Below are 13,978 nucleotides of genomic sequence, written 5' to 3' on the forward strand. Positions count from 1 at the left end.
AATAATAAAATGTTTCAGAATTTTATTATAATAAAAATATAAAGCTTATAACGAAACAAAAAGTTTTAAGAGGTTTTAGTGACGTCATATGCAAGTCGATATATAGCACGTGACCCTTCGCCGTCATTCCTCTTCGTTCTCCGTCGGTTGTGTTGGTGAGTTGCTGCTGGTTTTCATCCGCATGATTTTGCGTTCGCAAGTGTCATCCGTAAGAAATATTGTGGAGATTTTGTACTCTGATGGCTTCTGTTACGTTCCTTAGCAGTATTTTAACCTATGTGGTGTATTTTATAGCGTCTAAAGACTTCTCAGTTCACGGGGTAGCCGGTGAAACGGGTCAATCATGGCGCTCTGATAGGCCCTTCGCGTTCGTGCCGGTTGATTCTTTTCTTAAGTGCTCCGAGTTCTCAGTGACCTGCCCCTTAATTTTGCCCTCATCCAGTTGTACTGCTTCTGTCGTTCACGTAAAGCGTAATATTGGTAATTAGTATTTGACGCCTCGTGGTAATGAATCTTCGGTCGCCATTTTGGCCTCACGCCATTCTGACGTGCTTTTGTCTGGCGCCGGCTGTATTCCGGGGCGTGGGTTGGTGGATCAGTTCGACGGTCATTGCGCGGCTTCTCGCTAACACCTGTGTTTGCCGTTGTGCGGCTGTTGCGTTTGATTTGCAGACAGGGACACGCAAAAACCGCGACCATGGGAAAGGAAAAGACCCACATTAACATCGTCGTCATTGGCCACGTCGATTCCGGAAAGTCTACGACTACCGGACACTTGATCTACAAATGCGGTGGCATCGACAAGCGTACCATTGAGAAGTTCGAGAAGGAAGCCCAGGAGGTCAGTGCCTTGCCGACTTCTCTTCCGCGGTTTCTAACCCTTGCACAAGTGCTGCGGCGGGCGTCGCGTGTTCGCCATATTGCCCGGCGCGCCGGCCGGCGTGGTCTACTCGGGTCGTTAACATGTCCGCCGGTTTCTGTTTTTCCCTCTGCAGATGGGCAAGGGTTCCTTCAAGTATGCGTGGGTGTTGGACAAGCTGAAGGCCGAGCGTGAGCGTGGTATCACCATCGATATCACTCTCTGGAAGTTCGAGACGCCGAAGTACTACGTGACTGTCATTGATGCCCCCGGACATCGTGATTTCATCAAAAACATGATCACTGGAACGTCGCAGGTTCGTTCACGCATGCCTCACGCATATATTTTTTTAATTTAGCGGCCCCTGAAGTTGTTTTCGGGAGTTTGACGCACGCGCGTGTTTGTGCAGGCCGACTGTGCTGTGCTGATTGTGGCTGCCGGTACCGGCGAGTTCGAGGCTGGTATCTCCAAGAACGGCCAGACCCGAGAGCACGCCCTGCTGGCTTACACCCTTGGCGTGAAGCAGATGATTGTCGGCGTGAACAAGATGGATACCACCGAGCCTCCCTTCTCTCAGAGCCGTTTCGAGGAAATCCAGAAGGAAGTGTCTGCCTACATCAAGAAGATTGGCTACAACCCTGCTACTGTTCCGTTTGTGCCCATCTCTGGCTGGAACGGTGACAACATGCTCGAGCCTAGCCAGAACATGCCCTGGTACAAGGGGTGGTCTATTGAGCGCAAGTCTGGCAAGTCTGAGGGCAAGACCCTTCTTCAGGCTCTCGACGCGATGGAGCCCCCTACCCGGCCCACGGACAAGCCCCTCCGACTTCCCCTGCAGGACGTCTACAAGATTGGTGGCATTGGCACGGTGCCCGTCGGCCGTGTGGAGACCGGCGTTCTCAAGCCCGGCATGGTCGTCACCTTTGCCCCTGCCAACCTGACCACTGAGGTCAAGTCCGTGGAGATGCACCACGAGGCCCTCGTCGAAGCCGTGCCCGGCGACAACGTCGGCTTCAACGTGAAGAACGTGTCAGTGAAAGAGCTGCGCCGAGGCTATGTGTGCGGAGACTCAAAGGACACCCCGCCCAAGTCCACGGAGGAGTTCACCGCCCAGGTTATTGTGCTGAACCATCCCGGCCAGATCGCCAACGGCTACACGCCTGTGTTGGACTGCCACACAGCTCACATTGCCTGCAAGTTCAGGGAGATCAAGGAAAAGTGCGACCGTCGTTCCGGCAAGAAGCTCGAAGGTATGGAGTGTTGTGGTTTGATTATTGTGTAGGGGGTTCTCACGCGTTTTCTTCTGTCTTTACAGACAACCCCAAGTTCATCAAGTCAGGCGATGCTGCCATCATCGACCTGGTGCCTTCCAAGCCCATGTGCGTGGAGACCTTCACGGACTTCCCACCTCTGGGTCGCTTTGCTGTCCGTGACATGAGGCAAACGGTTGCTGTCGGAGTCATCAAGTCTGTCAAACCTAAGGAGGCATCAGGTGGCAAGGTCACCAAGGCTGCTGAGAAGGCCCAGAAGAAGAAATAACTATGGCTGCTTGGCAGGGCCTCTGAAGAGCAGCAGCACGCATGCTGGCCCCCAGCTGGGAAAAAGCTCCTGGCTCAGTTTTTGGTTACCCTGTTTCTCAACATTTGGTTGCTGTGTCAATGTCACCGCAAAGAGTTCAGGAGGAAAAACGTCTGTGCCCCTACCTGTTGAGATGTTGTCATTGGGTGTTTCTATTTTAAAGTGACGCAAATAAAGCCAAGCTGTACCACCCTGAAGTTGTTTCTTGTGCACAATCATTCAAGCTTATCTTGCTGCATGCATGGAATTTCACTGAAGCACTGGTATTTGCCAGTTGTTAAAGGCTCGTGAAGACACAGCTCGTACAGCCTACGCGCCGTGAAAGCGGATATTGGTTTCGAAATGTCAAGGTGCATGCTGCTCTAGAAAGATCAGCGAGTGCAAACCCTGCTGGATTGTACTAGTACGCAGGCAGCTATCACAGAACTGCTACGATTGATATGTTCAAGTTATACAGCAAAAGCTTTGAATTGCCCCAAATCGGGTAGTTAACGTACGACATGTTCAGCTGGATCCTGCGTCAGTGGCTTGTATTATTTCGGGGGAGGAGGGTCGGCGACAGCGGTCAGTGCACGCTCATTCTCGAGCTCCAAACACTCCCACCCTCGTGGTTACTACAGTCGCCGTGTGGTGGCGAAACAGTCGGAGAGGGTGAGTCATGTGACGCGGACCTGTCACGTGAGCTATTCAGACGTCGCTGCAGTCGACAAGCCATGGGGGTCTCGACATGCGCTGTGTCATCGGTAGCTGCGTGAACAACTTGACGATAACATTTGTGCTTCAGCGATGGTCGTTTTGTAGCACTGCTGTACTGTTTGGACGTCGGTCGTCCAGCAGGCGTTGATTTCTCGCACGGAGTTCCATCGAGTTTGGCGGCTGTGCTGGTGCTCACTGGGAAAATGCGTCTGCTCGTGGCCTGCACTCTGGCAGTGTTTACCTGCCGCGTAAGTTGACCGTTTCGGATTTCCATTCATTCCCACAGCCGCTAAACTAGCGGCGCAAGCAGTGTCGTACCCTTACAGTGTGGCGTTACGTCTCTATAGGCAGGATATCTAAGCTTATGTAATCGCAGGAGCCTCCTGTCTTGGGGGCGTGTATATTGCCCCGTCGCAGGGTGCTTTTGTTGTAGAGAAAATTACCGCCTCCGCTTTTTTGACGGCCGTTCATTTTCCTTCGTCGCACTGCTTTCGACCTCGTCGATTGCGTCGTAATTCATGCCCCTCCTTGCCTTTACAACACCGGCGTGAAATATTGTCATGATCGACAACAAAATGCATCCACCTGCCGAGTAGCAGACAGCTTTTATTTACCACCCGTATCGATATTTTCCTTCTAGAAAGCAAGGGGAAAAAAATAAAGATAGAAAGCTAACTTTCATTCGGAGATTCGGGTAGCAGCGTGCTGCTTGGGCCTGGAAGGTACGTAAAGTTGGCTCGTTCTTTATCATGCGCACTTCATACCCGGCGCTCGTTATCGGATGCATGCGGCCTTCATCGAACAATGGATGCAATTAAATCAGATCTGGACATTCTCGTTGGTAGACTCAAACGTTCAAGCTCCTGTACGCAGCAAGTCACTTTCCCGTGACTCGATGAATAAGAACGACGCCAGCAAACTCGACGCACATCACATGTCACTAGAAAATGAGTAATTTTTTCTCCGCAGTATGTCCTATTTGTACGGCAGTGCACGTTTTCAGCAGCTGCTATCGGCGAAGTCTCTATTGCATACTCAGACTTCTGAAGCTTTTTCAAGTCCTTTTTCAATGCCGTGTTGAGATAGCTCCTCTGCTATTGTTAAAATGCATCATAAACAAGGGCTCTTGATTGTTCGTAGCAGCTGCGACTTCATACTTCTAATACGAGAAAAATCGCATCAGAGCTTTGATCTGGCCCTGGGAGAGGAGTGGTTAATAAGTGCGGAGACGTTATCTTTATCAATGGACGGCCGCTAATTGCCCCTTTTTTTTCACATCCTGTAATATTTATTGGGTATTCAGTTAAATCTGTAAGCAGCCAAAGGTATGTCTTGCCGCATCCTCAACATTCGAATGAGCACAGCTTAGTTTAGAAAAAAAAAATTTGCAGCTTGAAAGCTCTGCAAGAATACAACCACTTGGTATGGCCCCTAGTAATGCACTTTCGATTTTTCTGTGCCTTTTATAGGCCTTGTTGAAACACTTGCACTAACCAGCTTTTGATTCACGCAACCATGCACAATAATGCAAGGATACCAAACAATTGCTGACTTTGTGTGCCACCTGAGGATGCTGTTGTACTGTCACTTTTGGTGGTGTCCTCTTCCTAGGTAACATTCTTAACTTTGCATGTAGCTTTCTTAACTTTGCATGTAGGAGAACCCCTGCGTAACTTGGTCAAAGGGACAGGACGAAACAGCTGAAGGTCTGAACACGTGAAATCTGTACTCAGTCTCATGAACTTGTTTCAGCATAGCAGAGGGCATGTGTTGTATTAGCCATAAGGAATGAGAGCTATGGTCTTAATTTTCTAACAATCCATATAATTTTCCATTGCTTTAACCCTTTGTCAATTGCTCGGACATAGCTCGGGTGCTGCCCCTATCTCAATGAGATTGCCCACTTCATGTGACACATGATAGGAAAGGATGCAAAGTGAAATGGAATGTTACATATAATGCATACCTGGGATAAGGGCTTGTTCAATATTGTCCTCTGTGCCTGCACCTTCTGTTCGTGGCACTGTCACATAGAAATGATCACCAGTGGGTGAACAAGGGAGGCCTCCGCATCAAGATGGCAAGTTGGGCCTGTTGGTTGCGATTCATAGTAAGGTTCATTACAGCGCAACACAAGACAGGACAAAAGAACATATAATATGACGGCACGGCGCTGACTCTCAACGTTTCTTTCGATGTCAATTTTGATTATGCATCAGTCTGTCACAGTTGCCTCGATGCATCTCGGTGTCTTGTGCATGTCATGCTTATCAACTGGCACCTATATATATGTTAGACATACCTTCAGTAAAATATCAATTGAGAGTCGGCGCGTTTCGTTGTTTTATACCTTCTTTTGTCTTGTCCTGTGTTGCGCTGTAATGAACCTTACTATGAGGCCACCACATGAAGCCTGTGGAGAAATTGTGGATCCAAAGGCCAGGCCAGCAGGACTCGGCCAACACTGTCCTGTTCCGTGGTACTGGAGTTGTGCATTCTTGCTACACATAGCACCGAATCACTACCCCTCCCTCCATAAAGTTGATGGTGCTGGCCTGTGAACAACTGTAGTGATGGTGCGGTGTCCCACCAACTAGCGCCTTGCTTGCTGGACTCGGATCCATGTCAATGTGGGCCAGTGGCATTGCCTTCACAGAGAGAGGCGCAGTGTGGGAACAGTGATGTCGTGGCAGAAGAGGGAGCTGAGAACCGCTCCAGCCTTTACTGAGACTCTGCAGGCCAGGATTCCAGGGCAGTGCCTTTTCTAGAAGCTACAAGCTGTGGCTTCCCTTGTTCGGCGGCTGTTGGCCACTTGAAATTTCAGTGTTCCTGTGAACCCTCGTCTTGTTTTGCTATACAAGAGGGATTGAAAAAATGCTATTAATTGCACAGCTTGCAAGCTATTGTTCTTTTGAGGCATGCAGCTGGCTCAAGCAGAAAATACCTATCACTATCATTAACATTAAAAAATGACAATATACTATTGAGTGTCGTAGTTAGTAACCACAGATAAGTGTGCTTTTTAATGTTTCCATGAGCTGTATCTTGTTAGAACATTATGTGGTGTGGTAAACTTGAAAGTGTTCGATGTTCCTATGTCTTTCTGTTTTTAGAGGAACTTGCTGGATGAACTGGTGCATACCAATGTACATGCTGGCTACGTTTTTTCTGTTGATATGGAGGATTTGTTTTATTCGATGCCTCACGATTAATTGTTCGTAGCCATCGGAATGCATTGAAAGGAATTGTCAAATAGGGGTACCAGTGGACAGCTTCATGTCTTTGCTAAAATTTTATTTGCAAGACATCTTTTATATCTTAATGACTTTTACATTAGACGGCAAATCATTTGTATTGGTTCTTATGTCACCCCAATCCTGTGTGATATATTTTTGGCTGACATTGAATCATGAGTTTTCTAGTCAGGGGGTGCTTAAGGCTTTTAGGTATGTGGACGAGTTTTTAATTGTTGTATCCTAACAAAGTACCTTGACCTGCACTGATTCAATGAGCAGTATTTTAACCCTTTTTAGACAATATGGGAAGGGTTTGGCCTTTATGCACAAACTTCCTACTAAAGGTTTGTTGCAGTTTTTAGATCTTAAATTGCAGTTTGGCTTGCATCATATCTGCTGGCATTATGCACCACGAGCACAAAAAGAACTTTTACCTTACGATTCTGCGCATTCAAAGATAGTGAAGAGGGAAATTGCAAGCTTGTGCCTGTAATCTGCTCTTACAAAATCATGCCCGCATGCAATGCGCGACAGCTTCCATGATCAAATTAATAGGCTGCTTTCAGCCGGCTTCACCTGTGAGGTCATCGCAGCAGTGGCCGAGGACCTTCTCAAGAAGGTAAAAAAAGAAACGTGGCAGCAGCACTGAGTGCTTGCTCAGAATGAAAACCACGATTGTGCCATATATGCACTAAGTCGCCCACAACATAAAAAAATGTGGCAAAAAAGCATGGTGTCCCTGGGGTTTTCTCTGATCCAAATAAAGCTTGCTGGGTTATGCCCGAGGAACAACTGAGACGGTACCCGATGAGGCGGTTGTGGAATAAAGCACGCCGAAACTTTCGTGCAATGTGCCACAGGTGTGGTATATCAAATCCCGCTGAAATATGGACAAGTGTATGTGGGTCAAACAGGGCTTTGCATGAATGAACACACAGGGTAGCATGCATTGTCAATTTGGAAAAGAGGAGCACGCTTGCCGGCTCATTGCATTGCATATAAACAATGTAGACCACTGTTCAACAAAATTAAGATTCTAGGCACAAACAAGAACAAAATAGCCCGTCAGCTTTTACAAGCTTTTCACATCAAGGAAGAGGATGATGACTGCGTAAGTGACACTTCTGTTACCTTATTTCATGAGGAAAACAATTTTCTGCGCAGCTTTTGTTGAAATCAGGCAGGCTTCATTTGCCATCTCCCTCCCCCCTTCTTTTTTTTGTCAAGTGTGGACACTGCCTATATATGCAGCTTCGAAACGAATAAAACAAGTTGATAGCTTGCACTCTTTCTGTCTACCTCGTTTTACTCCTGCGTTTGTCCTTTCATACGTGCAACTCTTCCTAACATATCGCTTTGTCTTTGTGGCATGTTTAATGAAACTTATTCTGGAAATATGGTTGTATGACAAGTGGTCTACCGTATTGATTCAAACTCCTAGAGACCATAGGTTTATTTTTTAATTGACTGAGGTTGCATACGGTATGGTCCAGTGCAAAATTGCGGCTTACTACAAGGATATGCGCGAGCCCAATTCTGATTGAAGAACAGATCTTAATACCTATACCCAGTCGCATTTTTGGCAGCTCCTAGGGATGGTGCACCTGTCAACATACAAAATAGCTTCAGTGTGTGTATTGACTATTGATGTTTTATGAGTTTTCTTCAGTCGACTTATTTGGGAACTGTGAAAAAGCTCAAACTAATATCTGTAAAGACTTTCATTTAATTAGTTTGTAAAACATTTCATACCAACTGGAATATTGGCATTTATATTAACTTGAATTTCTATTACCATGAATGTGGCTTATACATAGTGATCATAGCAAAATTACTGTGGTAATAAAGTAAAGCATTGGCTTTGTTTTCTGTGAATTTCGAAGTTGTTGCCTAGTATGTAGTTTCCACACACACGTGCCTTAATATCTAGGCACTTCATTAGAGCTAATCACTGCAAGTACAAGATTATTACATCTGATCCGCGATTGCCGTTTTGTCCTCTCGACATAAGGCAAGCCTGCGCAGAGGTTATGTAGCCTTGTTTTCTCCCTTGACAACCGTAGTCTTTATCTTGTATAACAAAAAAAGATGGAAGTACGAGAAAGATTAGCTTAGCCTGGCAAATGTAGTTTTGTTGGCGTCTGAGTCAGTGTAAAGTTCATGTGTGAGCAAACATGTCATTGGACGAGCTCTAACAAGCGAACATAATTTACTGAGATAAGCAGCTGGGGGAGGCCTGAGCCACTTGAAGAGAAAAGGCACTTCAAGGACGTTCCATTTGTTGGACCTTTGGACAGGCTCTTTATGAGCATGGTGGAATTGAGGGCATCGATGAAGGGCTTACTCATTTTGCTGAGGCCAAACTGGCCTTTGCTTTATACAATGTTTCTTTAGACAATACAGATTTTCTATAAAAAGGCTATAAGTGCAGTGACCGTGGCATTCTTGCAGGAGAATTCCTAGGTGAGGTGGACATACCCCACCGTAAATAACATGAGCTTCAGGAGACTAACTAACAAAAATGTATTAAACTTTTTTATTAGTCTTAGAGACAGTTGAATTGCGAACTTGAAGGCAGTCACTTTTTAATGCACCACAATTTTTAAAAATCTTGAAAGTCTCACCTAACTTGAGATATTTATTATGTCAAATTTACCATGTAGACAACTGCCCCCAAGACAATAATAAAAAGGTTAATGAATTCTTGTTAGTCTTCTTAAGCTCACATTCTTAGCAGAAAAATGTGTCCATCTTACCTAGAAACTCACCTGCAAGAACACCATGTTCGCTGTGCTCATTACTTTATAAAAATCTGTGTGGTCTAAAAAAGACATCCTGTATATGTCTCTGTGTCTTATGGGCACTGGAGGATGTTGTAACAGTGAAGAGCTCTGAAATGCCTGCCAAATAATTGGATGGAACTTTTCGCCTCAATATGCGACTTCCACAGCTGGGAATTATGCTCAGCAGTGGAACATCTTAGCCACTACAGCTGATGGTCACAGTCATTCCTCCCTTTCCCAGCTGTGTTTATTTTTTTCCTTGCACAGCTTCATAGCTGCAAATGTTCATTTATATTTTTATTATGTGTAAAAATTGTTGAGAATTTGAATAAGAAGGTTTCAGTGCTAATGTCACAGCTGTGGGGAATGTGATCATTTACTGACTTTTTCCTTTCTAAGGACAAAAACTTCAAGTGCACAGCCAATTGAGGACGGTGAAAGAAGACTGAGACACGCCGTCCTTGTCCGGTTGTGCGCTTGAGTTTTTGTCATGGCTTACCAACATGCCCAAACAGCCATGTTATTGAACTTGATAAGGAGTCTATCGTCAAAAATTTGAGATGCATTGTCTAAATAAGTTCAGGCCAAAGTCCATTTTTGTATTACTTCAAGGGCCCTTACATTTGAAGGAATGTTCTTGCTGCTGTGGCAATAGCATTTTTTCTTTGCGTCTGCCATTCTGTAATAATGTGTTTAGGTGAAGAACTGTTAAGGCAAGGATTCCCACTCTTATCTGCTGGTATAATCTGTCGGAAGAGCTGCTTATGGTATACAAATGTAACATAACGTCACTCTTGGTTTTGCAAGCTACAATTTGGCCCATTGCATGGCAGTGTTTTCGCATAGAGCTATGAACAGTTTTTACAGGGCATTCTGTTTTTGAGTTTTTTTTTCCTCCTAAGCAACTGACCAGTGAACGGTACGAATTGAATAATGCCTTAACCACAAATGTTTTACACCAGGTTAATTTGTTCAATACTGTAGGTTAGAACAGAGTGTTCACTTAAAGCTCTAGACGCCCATATTCAGTGTGAAGTTCCCATTTTTCAAGCAGGCCCACAGTGGCTTGTCATTGAGGTTCTCATATTTGTCATGTTATTGTTCTTTGTGCACTTCCATTTCTTTTGTGTAGCATGGGATTGGCACATGTTACATAGAAGGTGTGGAAAGAAAAATTGCAATTGCTGCCCATGGACATGCAACTAGATCCTGCATGCTCCCGGAGTGCTGGCGCTGAGAAACAGACAGTAGCTCATTTGTGAATGTCGTGCACTCCACAGGCTTCATATTGAGCTGTGAACTACATTTCAGGTTGAATACCTAAGTAATGAAATGGTTTTGTGATTTCCATCTGATGATCATGCAATCAATGTAACCAGTTATATAATTAACTGATGAATTATGGGACTAGTGACCCACCACGGTGGCTAAGTGACTGGCATTGGGCTGTCAATCGAATATCATGTTCTTGGATCACTTTCTAGCCAAAATGCTCGTTTGCCATTCTTTGGGACCCCAGGTGACTGAATTTAATCCAGAGCCCTCCATTATGATGTCCATTATAACCCACTGTGTAGTTTTGGGATGCTAAACTCTATAATTTAATAATGCAGGTGGTTACTTGGCTTTGAATTTTAAGTTGCATCTGCCCCCTATTTATCATTTACCTTTCCTGCCTCTTGTTTTATTACTATACACTAGTGTATGCCACTCTTGCCTATACATTCCTGTTTCTTGACTGACAGCTGCTCACTACCATCGAGCGCATGAATTATGGACACAAGTGTTTAGAATTGACGGGGACAAGCCGATTATTTCTGTGTCCTTTGTGTAAAGGCACAAAAGTTCATTTTCTACAGTTCTGGCTGGAACAGCAAAGTTAGCCCTGCCCTATCTTGCAGTATGTAAAATAATCTGTCATCGATATATTTTTCATGCATTAAAATACGGCATTTCAGAGGATGCCGGCTAATGTACAGAGTGGCACACTGTTAAAGGGAACACCAAATTAGTACTTGAGGACTCTTTACAGCTCTGTTTTGACAAAAAGGCATTCTATCAAGCGTGTCACACCAAGCACATTTTTTTTCTAGGACATGGATGATACATTTTATTTGTTAGTAAGCTACTGAGTTGTTTTGTTTAAAGAGGGGATATGGGTTTTAAAGCTATCTTTATGTATTTTTGAACCGAATTCGATAAAAATTGGCGTGTTGTTCAGTTTATTCTTCCAATTCTAAAAATTCAATTATTTTTTTCTCTAGGTTCATTATTTCATAATATATTTTAGTAATCACCATTGTTTTTTGAACAGTAGATCAATAACTACTGTACAAATTGTGCAAATGACATGTGGATCAATACTAGAAAGATAACACACAATGATGGAAGCACTTTTATGATTGGGTCATTATTTCTTATTTTATCGCACACTGAACTCCGGTGTTTTGAATGTCACACAAGACATATTAAAAAGATCTGCACCCTATGTGGCATGCTCCAGACGTCTAGCTTTAAGCTGCAACAATGCTGTTATGGGCTCATTCCAATAGCCATTTTGGTTGGCCGTGATCAGTGTCCGTAGCAGCTATCACTGGGAATGAGAGAGAGAGAGATAAAAAAAAAACACTCGGTTCCCATCAAGATCGAACCTGGGCTCGCTGCGGAGTCAGCTACTCTACTGTTAAGCCACACCAGTGCTTTTTTTTTGTCGTTAATACATGGAAGCAGATCCTTCAGCAAAACAAGAAAAACAAAGTGCTACAGAAATTTAAGGTGACTGAAAACACATTCAAAAGTTGGGCAAGCATATGCAAGCGTCCAATGAAGGCATCCAGTCCGGCGCTGTTTGAGCAGCATACGCACAGCAGCAGATACCGGAATAAACAACCAAGTGCTTTCATTCAGCAACCCTTCCTGTCAAAACCTGGTTAGAAAAAAAAGGCTGTTTCGTGCCATGGTCTCCAAACTGTCGTTTGTGGCCACATGCGGAAATGATTCACAACTTTTTTGTAGATTGTAGGGATGCTGTGTTCTTCTGAGACATTCTCCAAAGAACACTTAAAAAAGATTTAGATATCACACTACACACAATCCATTCCCTCTCTTTTAAGGATCCCTGTGACCCACCATATGAAATTTTCATGGTACTTGGCCTCATAGCCTTTGGGGCAGTAGAATGTGTGACAGGCACGCTGAACCACCGTGGAGCCACGCCAGCGCTTGCTAGCATGCAGCGGAAAAATGCCCTATAAATGCATCCTAGCACGCGAGGAGACACTTGATGTGACATGTGCACCAGCCTCGATACGTGCACATTTTGCATTGCAGTTGCATATTGCACAGGTTGCGGTCCGATGCATTTAAAGACTGTTTCAGGAAGAAAAAGAAGTTTAAGGAAATGTATACAAGAATGCTAGAAAAAATAGGTATTTGACTAAATCAAGCTGGCCAGGTGACTATGTCACCGCCACTTTTCAAACAGGACTCCAATAAATCTTAAGCATTAGTGTCATGCCACTTGTCAAATAAAGCTGGCTAGGTCTCCACCATGTTTCAAAGCGGGTGCAGATAAATCATCATTAGCATTGTATCGTGCCACTTGCAATGTGAGATGTGTGCCAGGTAGCATCTATGTCTGCCCTTTGCATTGCAGTTGAACATTATTACACCAGGTGGCACACCATGTAGCAGTTGCATAGGTAGCCGTACAACATGGAGAAGTCTTGAGGAAGAAAAAGAAAATTATAGAGATGTGGAGAAATATTGATGTAATGAAAAACATGTATTGCATACCTGGTTAACCCAAGCAGGCTGGGTGACTGTCTCCATCCTGTTTCAAAGGGAATGCCATGAAATCATCATTAGCATCGTATGCCATTTGACACGCGATGGGACATGCATGCCGCTTAGTGTCGATAGATACAATCTTTGCATTGCAGTTCCATTATACTTCACCAAGTGTCCTGACATGTAGCAGTTGCAAATAGCAGTTTCATGCTGCATGTAGCTGGACCTGGCTAACTCAAGCAGGCTAGGTAACTATTTGTCACCACCCCATTTCAGAGGGGATGCCATTAACCCAGAATTGTCAACATCATCAACAGCAACTTACCGTGCCACGGGTCAAGGGATGTGACGTGTGTGCCGTGTAGTCTGGATACCTGTGTTTGCTCTTCGGCACATGTTATGGTGCCTCCTCCCAAAGTATGAACTGCTGCGGAAGAAGCAAATTGTAGAGCTATGAATGTGGCTGCAACCAGGCAACATCGAGCTTAGCAGACCACTGTGCAATGAGCAAGACAAGCCGCAGCACGAGCCTCTGCTCGCCATCGACACCATGCAGACAGTTCAAATCGGTCTCGTAAAAACGATGTGAAGAAACTTCGCCGCGAAGATGCTGGAGTGCGTGGTGCTGAAAGTGGAGCTCCATGCAGGCCTGTGACTTACTAAAAAAAAAATTCAGGCCTAAATCAAAATTCTGCTTCCAACTGTCAATAGAATTTAAATTTCCCTTCCAAATGCCATAAATTTCATTAAAATCAGCTCGGGAGTTATTTGAGAAAAGCATATCTGCATTTTACATGTATTTGAATAGGCGGCATTGGAGTTGGGCCCAAGCTAAAGCTTTGCATATAGGTTACTTGTTAGGCTTCTGATTTTCGGCATATACAAGAAAAGAAAGTGCACATAAAAATTAAAAAAAAGAAACTTAGAATGCTTTGCTATAGCAATTATTGATTATGCAGCACAAGGCAGATTTAACCCTTTCAATACCACAGGCTATGGCATGAAATTTCTCAGAAATGTAATGTGTAGCATTCAAG

At 44.5% G+C, this 13,978-nt stretch overlaps 2 protein-coding genes across 2 annotated transcripts in view; both read left to right on the top strand.

Moving 5' to 3' along the window:
• Positions 1-114: 114 nt before the first annotated feature.
• Positions 115-2,634, top strand: LOC126537480 (elongation factor 1-alpha 2). The gene is made up of 5 exons (XM_050184498.3): positions 115-155; positions 673-841; positions 996-1,175; positions 1,269-2,109; positions 2,175-2,634. The coding sequence occupies exons 2-5, from the start codon at positions 698-700 to the stop codon at positions 2,396-2,398; spliced, it is 1,389 nt and encodes a 462-aa protein (XP_050040455.1). The 5' UTR covers positions 115-155; positions 673-697; the 3' UTR covers positions 2,399-2,634.
• Positions 2,635-3,122: 488 nt separating this feature from the next.
• Positions 3,123-13,978, top strand: part of LOC126537470 (NPC intracellular cholesterol transporter 1-like) — a 75,963-nt gene continuing 65,107 nt past the window's right edge. The window contains exon 1 of the mRNA XM_050184479.3: positions 3,123-3,381. Coding sequence (XP_050040436.1) covers positions 3,337-3,381 — 45 coding nt within the window. The 5' untranslated portion in view covers positions 3,123-3,336. The remainder of the gene's footprint in view (positions 3,382-13,978) is intronic.

Source organism: Dermacentor andersoni, chromosome 4 (genome assembly GCF_023375885.2).
Source record: "Dermacentor andersoni chromosome 4, qqDerAnde1_hic_scaffold, whole genome shotgun sequence".
NCBI lineage: Eukaryota > Metazoa > Arthropoda > Arachnida > Ixodida > Ixodidae > Dermacentor > Dermacentor andersoni.